Source organism: Salmo salar, unplaced genomic scaffold (genome assembly GCF_965601325.2).
Source record: "Salmo salar unplaced genomic scaffold, fSalSal1 ptg000335l, whole genome shotgun sequence".
NCBI classification, from domain to species: Eukaryota; Metazoa; Chordata; class Actinopteri; order Salmoniformes; family Salmonidae; genus Salmo; species Salmo salar.
Window position 1 is genome coordinate 564,374 of NW_027675353.1, and position 26,330 is coordinate 590,703.

The window sequence follows — 26,330 nt, forward strand, 5'->3', positions numbered from 1 at the left end:
CAATTTGCTGTGAATTCAATGGAAATGTGACCACAAGAAGAGTACAACAACTAGAGGTGAGATATCTGCATTATTATCAGGATTACAGGAAGAAACAACAACTAGAGGTGAGATATCTGCATTATTATCAGGATTACAGGAAGAAACAACAACTAGAGGTGAGATATCTGCATTATTATCAGGATTACAGGAAGAAACAACAACTAGAGGTGAGATATCTGCATTATTATCAGGATTACAGGAAGAAACAACAACTAGAGGTGAGATATCTGCATTATTATCAGGATTACAGGAAGAAACAACAACTAGAGGTGAGATATCTGCATTATTATCAGGATTACAGGAAGAAACAACAGCTAGAGGTGAGATATCTGCATTATTATCAGGATTACAGGAAGAAACAACAGCTAGAGGTGAGATATCTGCATTATTATCAGGATTACAGGAAGAAACAACAACTAGAGGTGAGATATCTGCATTATTATCAGGATTACAGGAAGAAACAACAACTAGAGGTGAGATATCTGCATTATTATCAGGATTACAGGAAGAAACAACAACTAGAGGTGAGATATCTGCATTATTATCAGGATTACAGGAAGAAACAACAGCTAGAGGTGAGATATCTGCATTATTATCAGGATTACAGGAAGAAACAACAACTAGAGGTGAGATATCTGCATTATTATCAGGATTACAAGATGAAACAACAACTAGAGGTGAGATATCTGCATTATTATCAGGATTACAGGAAGAAACAACAACTAGAGGTGAGATATCTGCATTATTATCAGGATTACAAGAAGAGTACAACAACTAGAGGTGAGATATCTGCATTATTATCAGGATTACAACAACTAGAGGTGAGATATCTGCATTATTATCAGGATTACAGGAAGAAACAACAACTAGAGGTGAGATATCTGCATTATTATCAGGATTACAGGAAGAAACAACAACTAGAGGTGAGATATCTGCATTATTATCAGGATTACAAGAAGAAACAACTAGAGGTGAGATATCTGCATTATTATCAGGATTACAGGAAGAAACAACTTCAGGTGAGATATCTGCATTATTATCAGGATTACAAGAAGAAACAACAACTAGAGGTGAGATATCTGCATTATTATCAGGATTACAGGAAGAAACAACAACTAGAGGTGAGATATCTGCATTATTATCAGGATTACAGGAAGAAACAACAACTAGAGGTGAGATATCTGCATTATTATCAGGATTACAGGAAGAAACAACAACTAGAGGTGAGATATCTGCATTATTATCAGGATTACAAGAAGAGTACAACAACTAGAGGTGAGATATCTGCATTATTATCAGGATTACAACAACTAGAGGTGAGATATCTGCATTATTATCAGGATTACAGGAAGAAACAACAACTAGAGGTGAGATATCTGCATTATTATCAGGATTACAGGAAGAAACAACTTCAGGTGAGATATCTGCATTATTATCAGGATTACAAGAAGAAACAACAACTAGAGGTGAGATATCTGCATTATTATCAGGATTACAGGAAGAAACAACAACTAGAGGTGAGATATCTGCATTATTATCAGGATTACAGGAAGAAACAACAACTAGAGGTGAGATATCTGCATTATTATCAGGATTACAGGAAGAAACAACAACTAGAGGTGAGATATCTGCATTATTATCAGGATTACAGGAAGAAACAACAACTAGAGGTGAGATATCTGCATTATTATCAGGATTACAGGAAGAAACAACAACTAGAGGTGAGATATCTGCATTATTATCAGGATTACAGGAAGAAACAACAACTAGAGGTGAGATATCTGCATTATTATCAGGATTACAGGAAGAAACAACAACTAGAGGTGAGATATCTGCATTATTATCAGGATTACAGGAAGAAACAACAACTAGAGGTGAGATATCTGCATTATTATCAGGATTACAGGAAGAAACAACAACTAGAGGTGAGATATCTGCATTATTATCAGGATTACAAGAAGAAACAACAACTAGAGGTGAGATATCTGCATTATTATCAGGATTACAAGAAGAAACAACAACTAGAGGTGAGATATCTGCATTATTATCAGGATTACAAGAAGAAACAACAACTAGAGGTGAGATATCTGCATTATTATCAGGATTACAGGAAGAAACAACAACTAGAGGTGAGATATCTGCATTATTATCAGGATTACAACAACTAGAGGTGAGATATCTGCATTATTATCAGGATTACAGGAAGAAACAACAACTAGAGGTGAGATATCTGCATTATTATCAGGATTACAGGAAGAAACAACAACTAGAGGTGAGATATCTGCATTATTATCAGGATTACAGGAAGAAACAACAACTAGAGGTGAGATATCTGCATTATTATCAGGATTACAGGAAGAAACAACAACTAGAGGTGAGATATCTGCATTATTATCAGGATTACAACAACTAGAGGTGAGATATCTGCATTATTATCAGGATTACAGGAAGAAACAACAACTAGAGGTGAGATATCTGCATTATTATCAGGATTTCACATTTCTCATATTCATATTTTTGTGACATGATTTCTATTATAAAATTATATCTGCCTTCTATAGACTTTGTGGAAGAACCTTAAACTGACGTTAAAAAGAGAGAAAGCAGAGATCAGAAGAGAGAGATTTACTACTGGTGGTGGACCACCAAAACAAGACAACACTGATGAATTGAGTGACTTCCTGTCTGGAATAATAGAGCAGCAGCAACCTCTGGATGGTATACCAGATGATGACCAACCTCTGGATGGTATACCGGATGATGACCAACCTCTAGATGGTATACCAGATGATGACCAACAGGTTGGAAGAGCCAGTACACAGTGAGGGTGTAATGTGAACAGGTTGGAAGAGCCAGTACACAGTGAGGGTGTAATGTGAACAGGTTGGAAGAGCCAGTACACAGTGAGGGTGGAATGTGAACAGGTTGGAAGAGCCAGTACACAGTGAGGGTGTAATGTGAACAGGTTGGAAGAGCCAGTACACAGTGAGTGTGTTCCCTCCACATCTGCTATAACATCCCTGAGAGAAGATGCTGCCACCACCTTTCAGCAGAGAACAAAGTAGATGACCAGGCATGAAACGTTAACCAAAGAATTCCATGAGCATAAAATGAAATATCTGAAGGAAGAACATGAGATGAGAATTGTCCAGGTTGAATTGGATATGAAGTTGGAAGAGAGAGGTATGATCCAATAAAGAGACAGTAATGAGACAATAGTGATGACCAGCCATGGTGAACAATATGATATGTAAAACAATACATGTTTTGTCAATTGGATATTCATGAGAGTATTTTAAACACCACAAACTACATTTTAAACCAGCCTTGGTTTAGTCACTCATTTCATTTTGCTCCACACTATTTGAATTGTGTACAGAACAAACATTATCAAAGCAAAAATAATCCATAATGAATACATTCCATATTTAAATGCATCTCATCTAGTTGAAGTGCTGCAATGTGAAGCATCTCCCTGTGCAACTGTGCAAGTCCTCGTTGGTCATTGCCTGCCTCAGTCATGGACACATCTGCCTCAATCACATCTGCCTCAGTCATGGGAACATCTGCTTGATGCTGATCATGGGAGGATCAGGACAGTCATGGGTACATCTGCTTGATGCTGATCATGGGAGGATCAGGACAGTCATGGGTACATCTGCTTGATGCTGATCATGGGAGGATCAGGACAGTCATGGGTACATCTGCTTGATGCTGATCATGGGAGGATCAGGACAGTCATGGGAACATCTGCTTGATGCTGATCATGGGAAGATCAGGACAGTCATGGGAACATCTGCTTGATGCTGATCATGGGAGGATCAGGACAGCCATGGGTACATCTGCTTGATGCTGATCATGGGAGGATCAGGACAGTCATGGGAACATCTGCTTGATGCTGATCATGGGAAGATCAGGACAGTCATGGGAACATCTGCTTGATGCTGATCATGGGAGGATCAGGACAGTCATGGGTACATCTGCTTGATGCTGATCATGGGAGGATCAGGACAGTCATGGGTACATCTGCTTGATGCTGATCATGGGAGGATCAGGACAGTCATGGGAACATCTGCTTGATGCTGATCATGGGAGGATCAGGACAGCCATGGGTACATCTGCTTGATGCTGATCATGGGAGGATCAGGACAGTCATGGGTACATCTGCTTGATGCTGATCATGGGAGGATCAGGACAGCCATGCTGCTTCAGGTAGTTGTGCAGCACAGCTGTAGCAATGATCACCTTGCAGCAACTTCTTGGCTTGAAACCAAGTGTATTGCGAAAACACTGGAATCTATTTTTCCATACGCCAAACACACGCTGGACCATCCCTCTCGTGTGGATATGAGGTCTGTTGTATCTTTGCTGCTCAGCTGTTGTGGGATTTATGTCTGGAGTGAATAAAAAGTTACTCTAGTAGTCCACTATGTTGTCCTCTCTGAAACTGAGACCAATGAAGAGTTGAGGGAAATCCTTCAATGGTGAGTTGCACCTTTCCAACAGGCAACAATGTGTGAGAACTCTAAATGAGGATTAGCATCCACCCTGAACATTGATGGTTGACCAGTTGTTATGGTTACGGTACTCCTCAGCATCAGGAGTTGATGGAGAACCAGTTGTTATGGTTACGGTACTCCTCCGCATCAGGAGTTGATGGTAAACCAGTTGTTATGGTTACGGTACTCCTCAGCATCAGGAGTTGATGTAAAACCAGTTGTTATGGTTACGGTACTCCGCAGCATCAGGAGTTGATGGAAAACCAGTTGTTATGGTTACGGTACTCCTCAGCATCAGGAGTTGATGGTAAACCAGTTGTTATGGTTACGGTACCCCTCAGCATCAGGAGTTGATGGTAAACCAGTTGTTATGGTTACGGTACCCCTCAGCATCAGGAGTTGATGGAAAACCAGTTGTTATGGTTACGGTACCCCGCAGCATCAGGAGTTGATGGACACTTGATGGGAACATGACATCCATCTAACCAGCCAATCACTCCTGGGAGCTGCCCACATTCAGATATTCATATTGCACTTTATAGTTGGCTTGGCCAGCAGCATCAGGAAACTAGATGTAAAGACTCCTCCTGCAGACTTTATAGTTGGCTTGACCAGCAGCATCAGGAAACTAGATGTAAAGACTCCTCCTGCAGACTTTATAGTTGGCTTGACCAGCAGCATCAGGAAACTAGATGTAAAGACTCCTCCTGCAGACTTTATAGTTGGCTTGACCAGCAGCATCAGGAAACTAGATGTAAAGACTCCTCCTGCAGACTTTATAGTTGGCTTGACCAGCAGCATCAGGAAACTAGATGTAAAGACTCCTCCTGCAGACTTTATAGTTGGCTTGGCCAGCAGCATCAGGAAACTAGATGTAAAGACTCCTCCTGCAGACTTTATAGTTGGCTTGACCAGCAGCATCAGGAAACTAGATGTAAAGACTCCTCCTGCAGACTTTATAGTTGGCTTGGCCAGCAGCATCAGGAAACTAGATGTAAAGACTCCTCCTGCAGACTTTATAGTTGGCTTGGCCAACAGCATCAGGAAACTAGATGTAAAGACTCCTCCTGCAGACTTTATAGTTGGCTTGACCAGCAGCATCAGGAAACTAGATGTAAAGACTCCTCCTGCAGACTTTATAGTTGGCTTGACCAGCAGCATCAGGAAACTAGATGTAAAGACTCCTCCTGCAGACTTTATAGTTGGCTTGGCCAGCAGCATCAGGAAACTAGATGTAAAGACTCCTCCTGCAGACTTTATAGTTGGCTTGGCCAGCAGCATCAGGAAACTAGATGTAAAGACTCCTCCTGCAGACTTTATAGTTGGCTTGGCCAGCAGCATCAGGAAACTAGATGTAAAGACTCCTCCTGCAGACTTTATAGTTGGCTTGGCCAGCAGCATCAGGAAACTAGATGTAAAGACTCCTCCTGCAGACTTTGTGAACTATTAAACACACAGTTGCTTCACTGGCACCGACACAAATCACCAGTTTCACAATGAAAGATTCCAGATGCCAAAAATCTCACAGTGATCAGAACTTGGAGAGAATTGGGTAAAGGCCTTCCTCTTTGAGACAGAGAGGAAAGTCTAGGCTCAAGGAGAGATATTATCTCCAATGCATTTTCTTTGTACATAAGAAAGCGGTCTCAAGGTAATGTAATGGATTCCTCCTATCCACAAGTACTGGTCTGGCCTCTGTAGTGCATGCTGGTCTTCCTTTAGACATTCCACATCATCCAGGCTCCCTCACAAACAGCACTAAGTAGAAGTTAAACCTGCCTCTTTGAAAGATTCATTTAATCTTCCATTTAGTCCTGGAGTAGCTCTAATCCTCCCTCTTGCAATCGCCTTTGATTTGTCCAGAAAAGTCTAAATCTACGACTATTTTAAGATAAGTCTGTGCAAGTCGCTTTGAGTTAAGACAGCTCAAACAAGCATTTTAGTCTGGGACTAAGCTTAAGCCTTGTCTGTGAAACCGGCCCTGAGTGTTTTATATAATATGACTAAATGTGTTTATTTCTGTGTTGCAGTCAATAAATGGAACAGCAAGGCCACAGAACATGACATAAGCAGAGCTGTGGGAGACCACCTCAAGCCCCTGGTAGAGCCGGGGGTGGTGTTTACCACTCCACCACGCCTTCAGCAGGCTGGAAAAGTGGGATTGATACAGTTTTTCATACTAAGGTGGACCAATAGTTTGTTGATTGGTCAGTCATCGGGTTAATTTGTTTTACAATATGTTCAAATCAAATCAAGCTTTATTTATACAGCACATGTCAGACATGGATGCAACACAATGGCTTCATAGGAAAAAACTATGAAAATAATCAGAAATATTTAGTACACAAATATGAGGATAAAAAACAATAATAACAACTGAAAGACTAATGAGCATTGTAAGGAAATGCCATTGATTAAAATATTAATTGGATGCAATATCCAACCCAAAATATAACTTGATTTTAGGAGGGGATCTGAAAGACACTACGGGGGTGTCCACTGGAAGTTGACTAGTAACAACAACTGGGACCTAAAAGACACCCACCATGAGACCCACTAAATCTGCCCAAGAAGAGGAAAACAAAAGAAAAACCCACACCAAACTTAAAGACAGGAAGTAAACCAAAAAGGTGGAGCAACTAAAGGTGTTGACTCTCCACATGTATCAAGACAACTGGAGCACTGGGCCAGACACTCTTAAATAGAACCTGGACCAGCTCAGGTGAAACACCTTCCCACTAACGAGATGGACAAGCCAGCACAGGTGTAACACATACTGACTAACGAGGTGACACCAATCAGTGCGTCCTACGTGCTAACGAGCTAGACGGGCTAACGAGCTAGACGTGCTAACGAGCTAGACGGGCTAACGAGCTAGACGTGCTAACGAGCTAGACGTGCTAACGAGCCAGACGGGCTAACGAGCTAGACGGGCTAACGAAGCTAGACGTGCTAACGAGCTAGACGTGCTAACGAGCTAGACGGGCTAACGAGCTAGACGGGCTAACGAAGCTAGACGTGCTAACGAGCTAGACGTGCTAACGAGCTAAACGTGCTAACGAGCTAGACGTGCTAACGAGCTAAACGTGCTAACGGGCTAGACCTAAAGTCCAACCTCAAAACCAAAGCCTGTAACACCTTCCCCCTTAAGACAAATATATCCTATATTTTTGTTGGACAAGTTTGCTCACCACCAACAGAAAACAACTTCCATTTCACATTTTAAATCAACTACAATGCTTCACCTTCTACAATATAATCACTGGCTGTCAACAATTAAAAACAAGAAAAAAACACGTATTTCTAAATAATAATATACAATAGTATTATTTGTTTCTCCTTTTTCTTTCTATAGAATCCTAAAACTCACTAGCTTCTAGAACACTCATCTTCCTAAATCCCACTAGCTTCTAGAACTCTCCTCTTCCTAAAACTCACTAGCTTCTAGAACTCTCGTCTTCCTAAAACTCACTAGCTTCTAGAACTCTCGTCTTCCTAAAACTCACTAGCTTCTAGAACTCTCGTCTTCCTAAAACTCACTAGCTTCTAGAACACTCATCTTCATAAAACTCACTAGCTTCTAGAACTCTCGTCTTCCTAAAACTCACTAGCTTCTAGAACTCTCCTCTTCCTAAAACTCACTAGCTTCTAGAACTCTCGTCTTCCTAAAACTCACTAGCTTCTAGAACTCTCGTCTTCCTAAAACTCACTAGCTTCTAGAACTCTTGTCCCCTTGGAACGAGCCCAAACAAAATGTATCTCCAATACGGAAAAACGTGCAGTCAAAATAAATAAAGATCCATAGCAACGCACTAGCTAAACACAAATCTAATATCCATTTGGGGGGAAATCAGGTTGAATCTGCTCCTGAAACTAACACAACAAAACAAAAAACACATGGAAACGGAGATATCTTTTACCTCACTGGTTAGAGGACAACCTGCAGAAGACAGTCAGCTACATTTTGGAGTGATGCATTTAAATTTAGGGGTCCCTAAACAAAGGAACACAACACTTATTTGTCATAACTCATCGATATCATGTTGAAATCAATTGTGCCGAGAGGAGGGAGATGAGGTTGCATGTCCTGTTAAAACTAACAGCTCAAAAACCACACAGAATCTGGGAATAATGTGTACATCACTGGTTAGAGGACAATTTGTAGAAAACAGACAGATACATTTTGATTCCAGTGGGTCACCAACATGGTAAGTGTAACACAACTCTTTTTTTGTTAGTCACTTTTTATTAAATCTCATAAATAGTAACTCTTCCATTTCCATATCATGTTGAAATCAATAGAACAGGGGACAAACGTTTAGGGTTCTACATTGTGACATTATTAAAATACTCCTACTACAATGTTAAAACATTCTACATTGTGACATATCATTGATATCATGAAACAACTCCTTCATGCATTTTCTGATGTTTGATCAGATGTCTTATCGGAGAATCTCTTGTCACACTGATCACAGCTATGATTTCTCTCCTGTGTGTGTTCTCTGGTGTAAAGTCAGAGAGCCAGATGTAGTAAAACTCTTCCCACATTGATCACAGCTATAAGGTTTCTCTCCTGTGTGTGTTCTCTGGTGTCTAGTCAGATGGCAAGATGAAATATAAGTCTTCCCACATTGATCACAGCTATAAGGTTTCTCTCCTGTGTGTGTTCTCTGGTGTACAGTCAGGTAACTAGATGAAATAAAACTTTTCACACATTGATTACAACTAAAAGATTTCTCTCCTGTGTGTATCCTCTGGTGTGATAACAGGTTGCTTGACTGAGTAAAACTCTTCCCACATTCAGTACAGCTGTACGGTTTCTCTCCTGTATGTATTCTCTGGTGTATAATCAGATAGCTAAATGTAGTAAAACTCTTCCCACATTGATCACAGCTGTAAGGTTTCTCTCCAGTGTGAATTCTCAGGTGTACTTTTAGTGCTTTTAATCTTAAGTAACTCTTCCCACAATCAAAACAGTGGTGAGATTTCTCTCCTGTGTGTGTTCGCTGGTGTATTTTAAGTTCTGATGAAGATTTGCAATGTTTTCCACAGTCAGAGCAGCAGATAGATTTCTTCCCTGTGGGTCTCTGCTGGTGTTTCTTGAGGTGATAGAATCTGGACAGACTCTTCTCTGACTCGTTAGCATCATGATGTTGAGGCTCCCCAGAGGATCCATGATAGTCACGTCTCTCTCCTGTGTGAACAAGTCAGACAGATAGTTAAAGGCTCACAACAGCAGAAATCCACTGAAAAAGGTGATGCCAACAGCGTAGCCATGATACTGTACAACAATTGACGTCTGTAATGAATGTTAAAATGACTTGACAATTGTCTTAAGACAGTCAAGTGAGAAACAATAGTCATATTTAGTCTTGTTTTCACATTAGTAGTAACCAGAAATAAGTAAAAGGTGTTGAACTCCTAAGCAGTGTGCCAGGCCACTTTTGTTCTCAAATATAGGCACCTTTCTGTGTTTGCTAAAATTGCGACAAGGGCGATGCACACACAATTTGATTGCAGAAACACCTCCCTGCTAATGCAGAAACCGCTAGTTATGGATGTAGTATATCTGCCTGGAGCAAAAATGGTGAGCAAGTGGCCTAAGCTGTGCCATTAGAGATCTGGGTTCGAGTCCAAGCTCTGTTGCAGCCGGCCGCGACCGGGAGGCCCATGGGGCGACGCACAATTGGCCCACCGTTGTCCGGGTTAGGGGAGGTTTTGCCCGGCAGGGATATCCTTGTCTCATCGCGCACTAGCGACTCCTGTGGCGGGCCGGGCGCAGTGCACACTGACCAGGTCGCCAGGTGTACGGTGTTTCCTCCGACACATTGGTGCTGCTGTCTTCCGGGTTGGATGGGCATTGTGTCAAGAAGCAGCGCGTCTAGGTTGGGTTGTGTTTCGGAGGACGCATGGCTCTCGACCTTCGCCTCTCCAGAGTCCGTATGGGAGTTGCAGCGATGAGACAAGACTGTAAGTACCAATTGGGGAGAAAAAAGGGGTGAAAAAAAATATATATATTTAAAAAATGGTGAGCAAAGATTAGTTTTCACAATGTATTCTGAATATTACAGCACTAGATCAGGATGCTACTCAAGGAAACTCACATTAAGCTCTGTGTCTATTCACTAATTCACCACCGTGGGGGAAACTCAGGGGAGTTCTCATAGGCTGACAGCAAATAAAGCCTCCATTTCCAGGTTGATTATGATTATTATTATCATTTGACACTACTTTGGATTATAATTGTAAGGCTCGTTTGAATGTCCTGATTTAATATAATGTTTGTGTTATTGTCAAATGTACTACTTTATATTTAAAAACGACTTCAACCAGTAAAATGATCATTGGCTAGTTTTCCATCAGCCTGACATCAGCCTGACAATGAGGTTTTGTCCACTAAGTGTATGCCAAAATGGTCTATAATCTCACCTAACAATAACATAGACCTACTGTAGGACCCATAACTTCACCTAACAACAACATAGACCTAGGACTATAAATCATTTAATATTTTAGGTGAAACAAGGAGACTAAAATGTCATTGTCATGACAATTCATAACCTGATCACCAGATAATTTTGTGATTAATCCCACTAGGCTATTCTGTAATGTGTTGTCATTCTAAATGTCCTGAATAAAGGAAAATAGCTCTGTGTGTTGTACAATAGCCTATCCATCAAGGAACAGATCTCTACACATTATGAGCTAAGTATCTCCGTTTCCAAACGGACTAACGAGACCCTACTGTAAATCAACCAGACAATAACACATTATGAACATTGATTTGTTTGGGATGTTGGATCCAACGTGGAGCACGGCATAACTGTCTTTACCGGTGTAATGAATGAAGAACTACATTTGACTGGCATGCAGAAAATTATTTCCTGGATCAGCTGATGACAGTTGAACATGTGACTGTAACTAAACAGCTACAGTATTAAGTATTATGCGTAATTATTTAAGAACTGCATTAATGACAGTATCCATTTGGGAGTTGTCAATAAAGTTAAGGTGACTCTCGGTTAGAACCATTGGATTTAGTAAACTGAAATGATTTAGGATTTCTGTGCCCATGAAAACTGTTTTCCCAGCATAATATAAGGAGATATAAATGTTACGTAGTTAGAGAGCATTTCAGAGATCTGAATACAAAAAAACTGTCCCACAGCAAGATCCAGTATTTAAGTTAAAGTTCATAATATGTCAAGCTTAACGTTATGACTATAACTACTGTTCCCTGAAGGAGGGAAACTAGGTACAACATACTATTAAATCCACACGTTATGACTATAACTACTGTTCCCTGAAGGAGGGAAACTAGGTACAACATACTATTAAATCCACATGTTATGACTATAACTACTGTTCCCTGAAGGAGGGAAGCTAGGTACAACATACTATTAAATCCACACCTCGCTGGAAGCCCCGCATTCCACAGGTGATGAGCGTGAGACTCGGATATATTCCTTAAATGATTTAATCCTTAAATTTAATACCACACTTCACCGACCCAGGAAGTGGAGGAGCCAAACAGGTGTTGTAACTCGTTCATAACTGGCACGCAGATCGGTAGAAATGGTCAGATAAATTGGCACTTCAAACGGAAATGGAAAAAGTTTGCCTATTTTACCGGAAACTTCAGGAGCATAACGTCAGAATTAACGAAGGCCAGCAGCAGGTGGGGAATTGGTTATTTTCTTCTGGTTATATTGACCTCTGGCTTCCTCAAGTCATTTGTGTGTGTTAATTATTTATTCAAACGCTTGAAGCATCAGTTCAGTTCAAGTTCTGCACATACAGTTGATTTTATTAAACACATGGGGAGTGTCTATATGAACAAATACACGTCATAACATTTCAACCAATCAATTGGTAGAAAGAAAATACAATTTTTTTAAAATCTGCCCTAGAACATACAACATACATGCATTCAGACCCCTTCCCTTTTTACACATTTTTATTATAAAATAGATTTTTTTTTTAATTATCAATTTTCAGACAATACCTCATAAAGACATCACAATACCCCATAAAAGTGAGAAAAAAAGTTTAGAAATGCTTATATATATATATATATATATCTAGGTCATGCCAGTAGGCTACAGTAGGTTGTATCTGTCTAGGTCATGCCAGTAGGTTACAGTAGGTTGTAACTCTCTAGGTCATGCCAGTAGGTTGAATCTCTCTAGGTCATGCCAGTAGGTTACAGTAGGTTGTATCTCTCTAGGTCATGCCAGTAGGTTACAGTAGGTTGTATCTCTCTAGGTCATGCCAGTAGGTTACAGTAGGTTGTAACTCTAGGTCATGCCAGTAGGTTACAGTAGGTTGTATCTCTCTAGGTCATGCCAGTAGGTTACAGTAGGTTGTATCTCTCTAGGTCATGCCAGTAGGTTACAGTAGGTTGTATCTCTCTAGGTCATGCCAGTAGGTTACAGTAGGTTGTATCTCTCTAGGTCATGCCAGTAGGTTACAGTAGGTTGTAACTCTCTAGGTCATGCCAGTAGGTTACAGTAGGTTGTATCTCTCTAGGTCATGCCAGTAGGTTACAGTAGGTTGTATCCAAGTGGAAACAATTATCAACCCAATGTGGAAAGTGTTGAATTTGGTCAACAACAAAATGAATGGCTTATTTGCTACGTGAGGTTTACTTGATCTAACAGAAGTTTCGTAATGATTAAGTTGTTACGTGGACACGTGTCATACCGACAACTTTGATAAAAACACTATAGGAGTTGTCTCCAGATCGCTATGCATATTCATGCTAGTAGCTTAGCATCTCTCTCCATTGAATACAGGCGGTTGACGACAACAACCCTCATAGAATATAAACAATAGATTACAATAATAAGATGTATCCACCAATCCAAAGACAGGATAGGCGGGAGCGAGACAACCCACAGTGCCGCTTTGTGGACAACGACTCCCCTTGTCAGGACGGAGAGACATCTTGTCAGTATATCCATAATCTTTGGTGTAGCCAACCCAACTCTCACATGGCTCTATTGGGGGTCACGGTGTGTAGTAAAACATCACTACATTAAAATCACTACATGCCGTGGCCCCCCAGTCTGCGGTCAGCAGATAGACCCTCCTCAAATATATATGTTAAGTCACTTTTTGGAAACGGAACGGAGAAAACAAGGGGTAGCTTGTCTCTACGTCGTCTGATTCTAGACATATCAGTCATCATCCCAGGACCCTCCGTTGAAGAGGTATTGACGAGCCAACTCCGAATATCCAAAGTTAAAAACTAATTGAAGGCGGTACTTACTGGTGTTAATCAGATCTCCCGTCTCCTCCTCTTCATCTTCATCTTCATCTTTCAATGTGACAGTAATCTCTCCTTCCTTCTTCACTCCAAAAACAGCATCATCCTCTTCTTCCTCTTGTTTAACTGAAACGTCTTTCTCTTCTTCTTTCACTGTAACAGCCTCACCCTCTACTTCTTGTTTTACTGTAACATCCTCCTCTTCCTTCTCCTCTTTCTCGACAATGTTCAGCCCCAGAGCTTCTTTCTCCGTCCAGCAGACCTCCTCTTCTTTAACAGGAGGGGAGTAGTTTAGGGAGCTCATGTTCGGGGATGTTAGCTAACTAGCTATCATTAGCGACTAGGCTAATGCTAACTTAACCAGTCAGCTACTATAGCTGACTAATAAAAAATAACGTAATATTAAATAGGTTAACAAGTAGATACGACAGAAGTGTGTCTAAAACACAGTAGCTAATATAGACCGAAAGCGTATAAATAGCTTGATTCTTTCGGCTATGTCGGCTAGCAAGCTACCGAGGTGGTTGACGAGCTGTTTATGAAGAACCGTCCACTAGATTATACGTCACGCTGCAGCATCGCCTGAAAGACGCACATCGCCGTCTGCTGACTGGAGGGAAACGCAGTTGAGGATCAGATTTTATTTTCAGACAAAGATTATTTTACATGGATTTAATTAAATAATACTATTGAGACATACAAAGACAGGAATGTGGTGATTGATTAGTGAGAATAAAAAATGTTTACTACAGCACATTTAAGGCAGTTTCATTCAGTCAAACAACATATAAATAAGTAGCCAGCTACTGTAGGTCTATACTGCTCCTACATGGTGTAACAATACATCATGTAGATGTATATAATGAACAGACTAGGTCTATACTGCTCCTACATGGACTAACAATACATCATGTAGATGTATATAATGAACAGACTAGGTCTATACTGCTCCTACATGGTGTAACAATACATCATGTAGATGTATATAATGAACAGACTAGGTCTATACTGCTCCTACATGGTGTAACAATACATCATGTAGATGTATATAATGAACAGATTAGGTCTATACTGCTCCTACATGGACTAACAATACATCATGTAGATGTATAAAATGAACAGACTAGGTCTATACTGCTCCTACATGGTGTAACAATACATCATGTAGATGTATATAATGAACAGACTAGGTCTATACTGCTCCTACATGGTGTAACAATACATCATGTAGATGTATATAATGAACAGACTAGGTCTATACTGCTCCTACATGGTGTAACAATACATCATGTAGATGTATATAATGAACAGACTAGGTCTATACTGCTCCTACATGGTGTAACAATACACCACTACCGTTCAAAAGTTTGGGGTCACTTAGAAATAGCCTTGTTTTTTTAAGAAAAGCACATTATTTGTAAACAGTGTTTGTTGCATGCAGCAATTCAACCATGAAGGCCTGATTCACCCAGTCTCTGACTAAATCACAGACAGTGTCACCAGCAAAGCACCCCCACACCATCACAACTCCATGTTTCACGGTGGGAACCGCACACGCGGAGATCATCCGTTCACATACTCTGCGTCTCACAAAGACACGGCGGTTAGAATCAAAGATCTCAAATTTGGACTCATCAGACCAAAGGACAAATTTCCCTGGTCTAATGTCTATTTCTTATGTTTCTTGGCCCAAGAAAGTCTCTTCTTCTTATTGGTGTCCTTTAGTAGTGGATTCTTTGCAGCAATTCGACCATGAAGGCCTGATTCACACAGTCTCCTCTGAACAGTTGATGTTGATATGTGTCTGTTACTTGAACTCTGTGAAGCATATATTTGGGCTGCAATCTGAGGTGCAGTTAACTCTAAGGAACAGATCTTCTGCAGCAGAGGTAACTCTGGGTCTTCATTTCCTGTGGCAATCCTCATGAGAGCCACCCATACCTTGTCCCAACACAACTGATTGGCTCAAACGCATTAAGAAAGAAAGAAATTCCTCAAATTAACATTTCACTAGGCACACCTGTTAACTGAAATTAATTCCAGGTGACTACCTCATGAAACTGGTTGAGAGAATGCCAAGAGTGTGCAAAGCTGTCATCAAGGCAAGGAGTGACTGCTTTGAAATATCTCAAATATAAAATATATTTTGATTTGTTTAACCCTTTTGTCACAAAAAATGTCATGGTGTTGCAGGGAAGACCAAAATGCAGCAGAGTTGTGGATACTCATTCTTTTAATTCACAAAAACAAGAGTAAAGCATCCACAGAAAAAAACAAAACAATACTCACGACACCAACAGTTTTGGGGCAGTACTTAGTGACATCACTTCCTGAAACAGGAGGTGCAAATATATAACATAGGTTCACAATATCAACATTCAATGTATCAAAATATATGACCAAGCTGGAAGTGGAAACACCAGCCCAGCCACAATCCTAGAGGTTCACTGATGATGAACCTCCTCCTTCACATCTGACTCCTGATGATCAACCTCCTCCTTCACATCTGACTCCTGATGATCAACCTCCTCCTTCACATCTGACTCCTGATGATCAACCTCCTCCTTCACATCTGACTCCTGACGATCAACCTCCTCCTTCACATCTGACTCCTGATGATCAACCTCCTCCTTCACATCTGACTCCTGATGATCAACCTCCTCCTTCACATCTGACTCCTGATGATCAACCTCCTCCTTCACATCTGACTCCTGATGATCAACCTCCTCCTTCACATCTGACTGCTGATGATCAACCTCCTCCTTCACATCTGACTCCTGATGATCAACCTCCTCCTTCATATCTGACTCCTGATGATCAACCTCCTCCTTCACATCTGATTCCTGATGATCAACCTCCTCCTTCACATCTGACCAGCTATCTATTTATCACTGTAAAAAACAAACTCCAAATGTAGAACAGCCATGGAGGAGGGTGAAAGGATAGCAGCCCCAACTGTCAGTGAGAGAGGAGGCTATTCTGGATAGGGCTGGTACTTTTGTGTAGTTCCTGTCCCTAGAAGTGAGGACGGAGATAATAGTAACATAATATTCAGTGTGGTGTAATTTGACTATAATGAAGTCTGTTTCTTGTGAGGTTTTCTGTCCTCAGATAAAGAGCTCTATGAAAGCCAGTCTACATATGAAGAGGTCCCAATGAAGAGCAGTAGTTCTCAGTCCTGGGGACTCAGAGGGGCACATTTTGGTTTTTGCCTTCACACTGCACAGCTGATTCAAATGATTCAAACTCATCATCAAGCTTCAAGTGGTATTTATATATTCATTTGTGATGCCATCCTTGATATGATCCTGTTATTGTCACATGCTACACATGTACATATGTGTGCCCATGCATCTATCAATCCAATGTTATCATGATTTGTTATCAGGGATATTATACTTTAGTAATCCACAATGACCTGGTGATGTAACAGTCTAATTACATTGTCTTCCATATTCCTACAGAGACCTTGTAACTGGAGATTCCTTCAAAACGATTGCCTACAGTTACCGTGTAGGGCACTGCAAGGTTGGGTGACCAGGGTCATCTGGGACTGCCTCCTGGAGGAATTCAGGTGTGTGAAGGCTACCTGTGTCCTGCGTAACTTCATGAGGATGGACACGAGGACCAGGAGGGGATCTGCAGCTCGCCGCCGTGTGCCAGAGGAGGAGTCTGCTGCTCTGCAGGATGTTTCAAGGATGGGGTCAAACAACGCAGCAAGAGAGGCAATCCGTGTGCAGGAGATCTTCACCTCCTACTTCTTCAAAGAGGGTGCTGTTCCCTGACAACACCATAGATGTCACTATGCACAACCAAAGGCTCTTTTAAGAGCCATTCACATTGCAATAAGAGTATTCTTCCATTTACTGAGCTATGTCAACTGCAGTTATTCAATTCACAATTTCTCTCCCTTTGATTTCTACTTCTCAGGTGAGGGTGCTGTTTAGGTAAGGGTGTGATGTCTGTGCAAAAACAAAACAGACTATTTTTAAATCACCCATATTGAAAAAATGTAGAACAATTAGAAACCCTATAACCCACACCTACACACTCATGTATCAATCTGATTGATGGATTGTGTTGTGCAGTAAGCAGGTTCAGGTGTATAACTGTGGCTCCTTCCACCTTCAAAGAATAGGCAAGAGGGCCAACCATGGAGAATAGTAAGACACTTCATTATTTCTATAACTACGCTGTATTGTTTATCCTTGTGGGTCCGTTCATGTTTTTCAGCATAAAGTACTCTGCAGCCACTTAGTGTGGGGTGGACACCAGGTGAGGCCAAACACAGATTCCTGTTGAACACTGTCGCTTTTACGACCTTATTTTCTCAATAACAGTCTCTCTCCTTCACTTCATCCCTCTCTCCTCTTCTCCCTAAATCCTCTAGGTTATATCAGCTGTGTCGACGAACACCTCCTGCATCTGAACTGGCTACATAGAGGGCACAGCATGATCAGAGGTGAGAGGTCACTTGGTCAGGTCAACAGGAAGTATTATTAAAGAGATGCTTTACATTGAAATACAGATAGAGATGCAGTAGTCCCAGAGTTAATGATCCCAGGTCAGTTTATATTATACAGGAAGTATTATTAAAGAGATGCTTTACATTGAAATACAGATAGAGATGCAGTAGTCCCAGAGTTAATGATCCCAGGTCAGTTTATATTATACAGGAAGTATTATTAAAGAGATGCTTTACATTGAAATACAGACAGAGATGCAGTAGTCCCAGAGTTAATGATCCAAGGTCAGTTTATATTATACAGGAAGTATTATTAAAGAGATGCTTTACATTGAAATACAGATAGAGATGCAGTAGTCCCAGAGTTAATGATCCCAGGTCAGTTTTGCATTTCACCTCCTGATTGATGACTAACAATGTTAGAATAAAAAATATAAACAAGGTTTAAACATGCTCTCTTTCTCTCCATCTGTCTCTCGTCTGCAGATATGTTTTGATGTGAGAGGATGCCAACCCCCAGTCCCATCATCACCACCTCACCTGCTTTTAAGAACCTTTGTGCCGACGAGAGACACTATTATGTAATTGTGATGAACTGAGAGAATATTTATGTAGCACTGTGATTCATTAATCATGTGCTGCCTTCCCTGCTCCTATGTGCTTACCTCTTTCCCTTTCTGTCTTTTACACCTCTCTCACCACCTCCTCTTTCTTCCTCTGTTTTTATAATGCACAACAGATGTGCATTGAAGTACAGATTAAACTTGTATTTATAACACTTGGATAATGAGCTTTTCAATAAAGCGTTTCACATTCTCTACTGGTTGAAATGAAGTGTAATGTGATGAAATACTCCACCTATCCTGTGTTTATCAGATCAATGCAGATGAAGGGCATTAGATGTTGAGATGAACCAGTGTTAGACTATTTACATGATGCATAGGAAGTGTAGTGTACTGTTTTTTAACATTATATTTCTGTATATATGAATTAACTAGTTAAATCCTGTTTCTAGTCTATTAGTTACAATGTGTAACCATTGATGTCCCAGGACCAAGATTGGTAAACACTGTTGAAGTGTATAATTGTAATACATGCATGCAGACACAGCGTCATTCAAAGACTGGAATTTGATACTCCTGGTATTGGATATGACTGAAAAATAATCTCAAAGACATTCATACCTAAACTGCACCTTTATTTGCCAAGGTAGAGTACATGATCAGTGAATATGTTAAATGTACAGGCTACAATGTGGGGATCTCATGCATGGTAATAACTACATGTATATACGACTTGCATCCTTGGCACAACATGATATTATATTCTACTCAATCCATAGGCTTCATTAATGTCATTCAGGCTGTTTTGAAGTTGATACAACTGGCTATGATAGCTGAGGTTCATAGGTTTTGAACTAATATGTATACCAAACGTTTGGGTCCATACACAGATCGGCTAGATAGCTAGCTACACATCCATAGGCATACAGGTATTTTAATCATCCACTGCACAATAAGCAAGAACATAGCTAGCTACGTTATTTCATCTATCTGCATGGCAAATATCAGCAAGGCAAGCTAACACAATTGTACATTCAATTTTCAGTAAATTCTTCAGCTGGCTAGATTCTATACATTCACTGTTTCACAAAACGACCGCCTGGTTTGCTGGTTGTTTCAGGAGTCCCTAAAACAACCAGAATGACAATTACATACTCATGTCACAACACCCATAATGCTAGTCAGCTAGCTGGCTAATGTTAGCTAGTCAGCTAGTTGGTTAATGTTAGCTAGTCAGCTAGCTGGTTATTGTTAGCTAGTCAGCTAGCTGGTTAATGTTAGCTAGTCAGCTAGCTGGCTAATGTTAGCTAGTCAGCTAGCTGGTTAATGTTAGCTAGTCAGCTAGCTGGTTAATGTTAGCTAGTCAGCTAGCTGTTTAATGTTAGCTAGTCCGTTAGCTGGCTAATGTTAGCTATTCAGCTAGCTGGCTAAATCGCGATTTTCGTAAATAAACTTTATGATAAGAAAAAGCATAATCGTTTGTCTCTACATTAACTAACATTTCTGTCAACTGTACATGTTTCTGCATGATTCGTTATGACGTTATAATCCCTTACATTTGCTTCCATCCTAGTATTTCTGTCCGCCATCTTTGATCCAGTTCAGTTCTGTGTAGGGGTTCCCCTCTCTCCTAGTATTTCTGTCCGCCATCTTTGATCCAGTTCAGTTCTGTGTAGGGGTATCCCTCTCTCCTAGTATTTCTGTCCTCCATCTTTGATCCAGTTCAGTTCTGTGTAGGGGTACCCCTCTCTCCTAGTATTTCTGTCCTCCATCTTTGATCCAGTTCAGTTCTGTGTAGGGGTACCCCTCTCTCCTAGTGTTTCTGTCCGCCATCTTTGATCCAGTTCAGTTCTGTGTAGGGTTACGCCTCTCTCCTAGTATTTCTGTCCTCCATCTTTGATCCAGTTCAGTTCTGTGTAGGGGTATCCCTCTCTCCTAGTATTTCTGTCCTCCATCTTTGATCCAGTTCAGTTCTGTGTAGGGGTACCCCTCTCTCCTAGTATTTCTGTCCTCCATCTTTGATCCAGTTCAGTTCTGTGTAGGGGTATCCCTCTCTCCTAGTATTTCTGTCCGCCATCTTTGATCCAGTTCAGTTCTGTGTAGGGTTACGCCTCTCTCCTAGTATTTCTGTCCTCCATCTTTGATCCAGTTCAGTTCTGTGTAGGGGTATCCCTCTCTCCTAGTATTTCTGTCCGCCATCTTTGATCCAGTTCAGTTCTGTGTAGGGGTACCCCTCTCTCCTAGTATTGCTGAAGAAAGTAATGAATATTTTATGACCAGCGATGTCCCTTATTCCTACCCTTTAACTTTTTGTCTGACAAAATATACATTTTACTCAACTGCGTTACCCACTCCAGTCAGCAGATGGCGGTCTGGGAATTTAACGCGATGCTGTTGGTGTGACGTATAATGTAGTGGACGGAACTCTTCTTTCAACAGCAGCAACAGTTAGTCGGACACCACGGTAGCTTGCTAGACAAAATAGCCGAACAATAAAGCTCTTTAGACGCGTTAGTGTATATTAGCCACTGTGTTTTAAACCCTCTTCTGTCGTCTAGTTAGTTATCCGATTTAATTTCATATTTACGGTGTTGTTGTTATTATTCAGCTAGCAGGCTGGTTAAGTTAGCATTAGCCTAGCTAGCTAACATTCCCAACCATGCGGTCACTGAGCTACTCTCCTGCTAAAGAAGAGAACATCACAGTAAAACAAGAAGTAGAGGGTGAGGCCGTTACTGTGAAAGAAGAAAAAGACTCGTTCAGAGTGAAAGAGGAGGAGGATGTTACAGTAAAAGAAGAGGAGGATGCAGTTTATGGAGTGAAAGATGAGGAGGAGATGACTGTTACATCGATAAAGGAGGAAACTGGACATCTGGGCCCGGTTTCCCAAACGCATCTTAAGGCGTCCAATGGTTCTAACGGTGAACTTAGCCATAAGATGGTTTTGAGAAACCGTTCCCTGATTAACACTAGTAAGTACTGTCTTAAATACAGAGGCACAAACTCTGCAGTTGTTGAACTGATGTGTGGTGTTAAAGCGGAAATATGCAATAGCTACATCCATATTGTGACTTAGTTAAAACTATAATGTTGATATCATGGATGGTCAGTCCTTGCATCCATAGGTCTGTCTATGAATTTGAAAGTAGTTACATTTCTCCAACCCCATAATCATCTTATAACCAAAACAGTGGTGGAATGACAGCTTGTTATTGTATGAACTGCAAATTGCAGGGTTGTGTGGGTTTTTTCAACAGTAACAAAATGGCTGCCCAGAGGCTTGGTTTGGTAAACAGCTGAGGGATGGGGGAAGGAGGAGTGTAACCACTCAAATTTATTCATCCAGGATGTCATAATGATAGTTTAACCAGGTTTCTAGGCTATATAGTATATTCTGGAATTCATCCATGATGTCATAATGATAGTTTAACCAGGTTTCTAGGCTATATAGTATATTCTATAACTGCCAGTGTAGATTTCCTTTGGAGGCAAATTATTAGAGCTGTTGATAAGTCATTGTATAATATTCAGCCAATTGTTTTTCATGTCATTACATTAAAGGCAAGACATACCTAGATTCAATTACATTCATGAATTGGTTTGAAACCTTTGTTTTAAACCCTTCTCAAAATTGGTGCCTTGCCGGATTTGTAAAAAAAGGTTTGTCATGAAACTCTATTTTTTTTAAATGTATTTAAATGTAACCTTTATTTAACTATACAAGTCAGTTAACCTCTATGGACTAACATTAGATTATGTCAGCAGAGTACCCAGCCAGAAATAATCAGACACCCATTTTTCAAGCTAGCATATAATGTCACATAAACCCAAACCACAGCTAAATGCAGCACTAACCTTTGATGATCTTCATCAGATGACACCCCTAGGACATTATGTTATACAATACATGCATGTTTTGTTCAATCAAGTTCATATTTATATATCAAAAACCAGCTTTTTACATTAGCATGTGACGTTCAGAACTAGCATAACCCCCGCAAACTTCCGGTGAATTTACTAAATTACTCACGATAAACGTTCACAAAAAACATAATTATTTTAAGAATTATAGATACAGAACTCCTCTATGCACTCGCTATGTCCGATTTTAAAATAGCTTTTCGGTGAAAGCACATTTTGCAATATTCTGAGTACATAGCCCGGCCATCACAGGCTAGCTATTTTGACACCCAGCAAGTTTAGCACTCACCAAAGTCAGATTTACTATAAGAAAAATGTTATTACCTTTGCTGTTCTTCGTCAGAATGCACTCCCAGGACTTCTACTTCAATAACAAATGTTGGTTTGGTTCAAAATAATCCATAGTTATATCCAAATAGCGGCGTTTTGTTCGTGCGTTCAAGACACTATCTGAAAGGTAAATAAGGGTCACGCGCCCGACGCGTTTCGTGACAAAAAAATTCTAAATATTCCATTACCGTACTTCGAAGCATGTCAACCGCTGTTTAAAATCAATTTTTATGCGATTTTTCTCGTAAAAAAGCGATAATATTCCGACCGGGAAACCCTGTATACGCTCAAAGAGAGAGAAAGTAAAAATGGAGTCGCCCCTTGCACGCCCCTCCATTCTCATTGTTCTCAGATCGACCACTTACTGAAGGCGCTAATGTGTTTCAGCCTGGGGCTCCAAAGCCAAGATTCAAATTTCTGGCGCCTTCTGAGAGCCTATGGGAGCGTTAGAAAATGTCACGTCATGCCAGAGATCCCCTGTTTTGGTTAGAGATGATCAAAGAAGGCCATGAAATGGTCAGAGAGAGCGCTTCCTGTTTGGAATCTTCTCAGGTTTCGGCCTGCCAAATGAGTTCTGTTATACTCACAGACACCATTCAAACAGTTTTAGAAACTTTGGAGTGTTTTCTATCCAAAGCTAATAATTATATGCATGTTCTAGTTTCTGGGCAGGAGTAATAATCAGATTAAATTGGGTACGTTTTTTTATCCGGCCGTGCAAATACTGCCCCCTATCCCCAACAGGTTAACAACACCCAAATGGATAACGCTGTTCTTAATACTGTAGCAAACATTATATTAAGCAGGACATTCAAGCGAGCCTTACAATTATAATCCAAAGTAGTGTGAAATGAACTCATAAGCAACCTGGTAATGGAGGTTACTCCCCTGAGTTTCCCCCATTCACATTCAGAATACATTGTGAAAAACTAAAATCTTTGCTCACCATTTTTGCTCCAGGCAGATATACTACATCCATAACTAGTGGTTTCCTCATTAGCAGGGAGGAGTTTCTGCAATCAAATTGCATGTGCATCGCCCTCATGCCACAATTTTAGGAAACACAGAAAGGGCCCTACATTGGAGACCAATTAGTCATCTGGCACAGTGCTTAAGAGTTTCAACAACATGAATAACTTATCTCTAGCCTACAATCATCGATGTTACTACTAATGTGAAAACAAGACAAATATGACTGTTCTTGCTCATTTTAAGACAATTGTCAAGTAATTTTAACGTTCATTACAGACGTCAATTGTTGTACAACATCATGGCAACGCTGTTGGCATCACCTTTTACAGTGGATTACCGCTGTTGTGGGCCTTTAACCATCTGTCTGACTTTGTTGTTCACACAGGAGAGAGATGTGACTATCGTGGATCCTCTGGGGAGCCTCAACAACATCATGATGCTGAAGAGGCAGAGAAGAGTCTCTCCAGATCAGAACACCTCAATAAACACCTGCAGAGACCCACAGGGAAGAGAACTCACCGCTAAAATGACTGTGGGAAGAGATTCACCTCATCAACAGGCATTCAAATTCATCAGAGAACACACACAGGAGAGAAACCTTATAGCTGTGATCAATGTGGGAAGAGTTATAATTCATCTAGCAATCTTATTGTACACCAAAGAACACACACAGGAGAGAAACCTTATAGCTGTGGTCAATGTGGGAAGAGTTTTACTGAGTCAGGCAAACTGAAATCACACCAGAGAATACACACAGGAGAGAAACCTTATAGCTGTGGTCAATGTGGGAAGAGTTTTACTGAGTCAGGCAAACTGAAATCACACCAGAGAACACACACAGGAGAGAAACCTTATAGCTGTGGTCAATGTGGGAAGAGTTTTACTCAGTCAAGCAACCTGATATCACACCAGAGAACACACACAGGAGAGAAACCTTTTATCTGTGGTCAATGTGGTAAGAGTTTTACTACATCTGGCTCTCTGACTGAACACCAGAGAACACACACAGGAGAGAATCCTTGCTGTAATCAATGTGGGAAGAGTTTTACTACATCTAGCTATCTAGCAATACACCAGAGAACACACACAGGAGAGAAACCTTGCTGTAATCAATGTGGGAAGAGTTTTACTACATCTAGCTATCTATCAATACACCAGAGAACACACACAGGAGAGAAACCTTGCTGTAATCAATGTGGGAAAAGTTTTTCTACATCTGGCTATCTATCAATACACCAGAGAACACACACAGGAGAGAAACCTTGCTGTAATCAATGTGGGAAGAGTTTTACTACATCTGGCTCTCTGACTCGACACCAGAGAACACACACAGGAGAGAAACTTTATAGCTGTGATCTATGTTGGAAGAGATACTCTGATAAAAGATCTCTGATCAAACATCAGAAAATACATACATGAAGGAGTTGTTTCATGACATCAATGAAAAAATGTCAATGTTTTTAACATTGTAGTAGGAGTATTTTTTGGAATTTCACAATTTAGAACCCTAAACGTTTGCCCCATTCAATTGATTTCAGCGTGATATGGATATTAGCCTTGGGAAAAATCCAGGCTCTGAATTGAAAGAGTACTTACCATGTTGGTGACCCACTTGAATCAAAATGCAACACTTCAAAATGTAGCGAGCTGTTTTCTACCAGTTGTCCTCTAACCAGGGATGTACACATTATTCCCAGATTCCGTGTGCTTTTTGAGCTGTTAGTTTTAACAGGACGTGCAACCTCATCTCCCTTCTGTCACACAAATGATTTTAGCATGATATCAATGAGTTATGACAAATAAGTGTTGTGTTCCTTTGTTTAGCGACCCCTAAATTTAAATGCATCACTCCAAAATGTAGCTGACTGTCTTCTGCAGGTTGTCCTCTAACCAGTGAGGTAAAATATATCTCCCATTTCCATGTGTTTTTTTTAGTTGTGCCAAAAACACTGTTGTTTTGACAAGTAGCAATAAATCACTGATATCCATTAGGGGGGAAATCAGGTTGTACGTGCTGTTGAAACTAACATAACTAAAAAAACACATGGAAATGGGAGATATATTTTACCTCACTGGTTAGAGGACAACCTGCAGAAGACAGTCAGCTACATTTTGGAGTGATGCATTTAAATGTAGGGGTCACTAAACAAAGGAACACAACACTTATTTGTCATCACTCATCGATATCGTTTTCAATTTATCACAAACTGTTTCTGCATTTGGACTATTGATTTGGACACGTTAAAACTGTGACATTGGCGATATCC

At 40.5% G+C, this 26,330-nt stretch overlaps 2 protein-coding genes across 2 annotated transcripts in view; one reads left to right on the plus strand and one right to left on the minus strand.

Moving 5' to 3' along the window:
- The window catches only part of LOC145875774 (uncharacterized), a 100,732-nt gene extending 74,846 nt beyond the window's left edge, over positions 1 to 25,886 (plus strand). Inside the window, exon 3 of the mRNA XM_082971588.1 lies at positions 24,623 to 25,886. Within this exon, the coding sequence (XP_082827714.1) occupies positions 24,623 to 25,482 (860 nt within the window). The 3' untranslated portion in view covers positions 25,483 to 25,886. The remainder of the gene's footprint in view (positions 1 to 24,622) is intronic.
- Positions 8,139 to 14,412, minus strand: LOC145875758 (uncharacterized). Its single transcript, XM_082971578.1, has 2 exons — positions 13,816 to 14,412; positions 8,139 to 9,738 (listed from the first exon to the last, which is right to left on the minus strand). Exons 1-2 carry the CDS (start codon positions 14,114 to 14,116, stop codon positions 9,020 to 9,022), a joined length of 1,020 nt encoding a protein of 339 aa, XP_082827704.1. The 5' UTR covers positions 14,117 to 14,412; the 3' UTR covers positions 8,139 to 9,019.
- Positions 25,887 to 26,330: the final 444 nt, after the last annotated feature.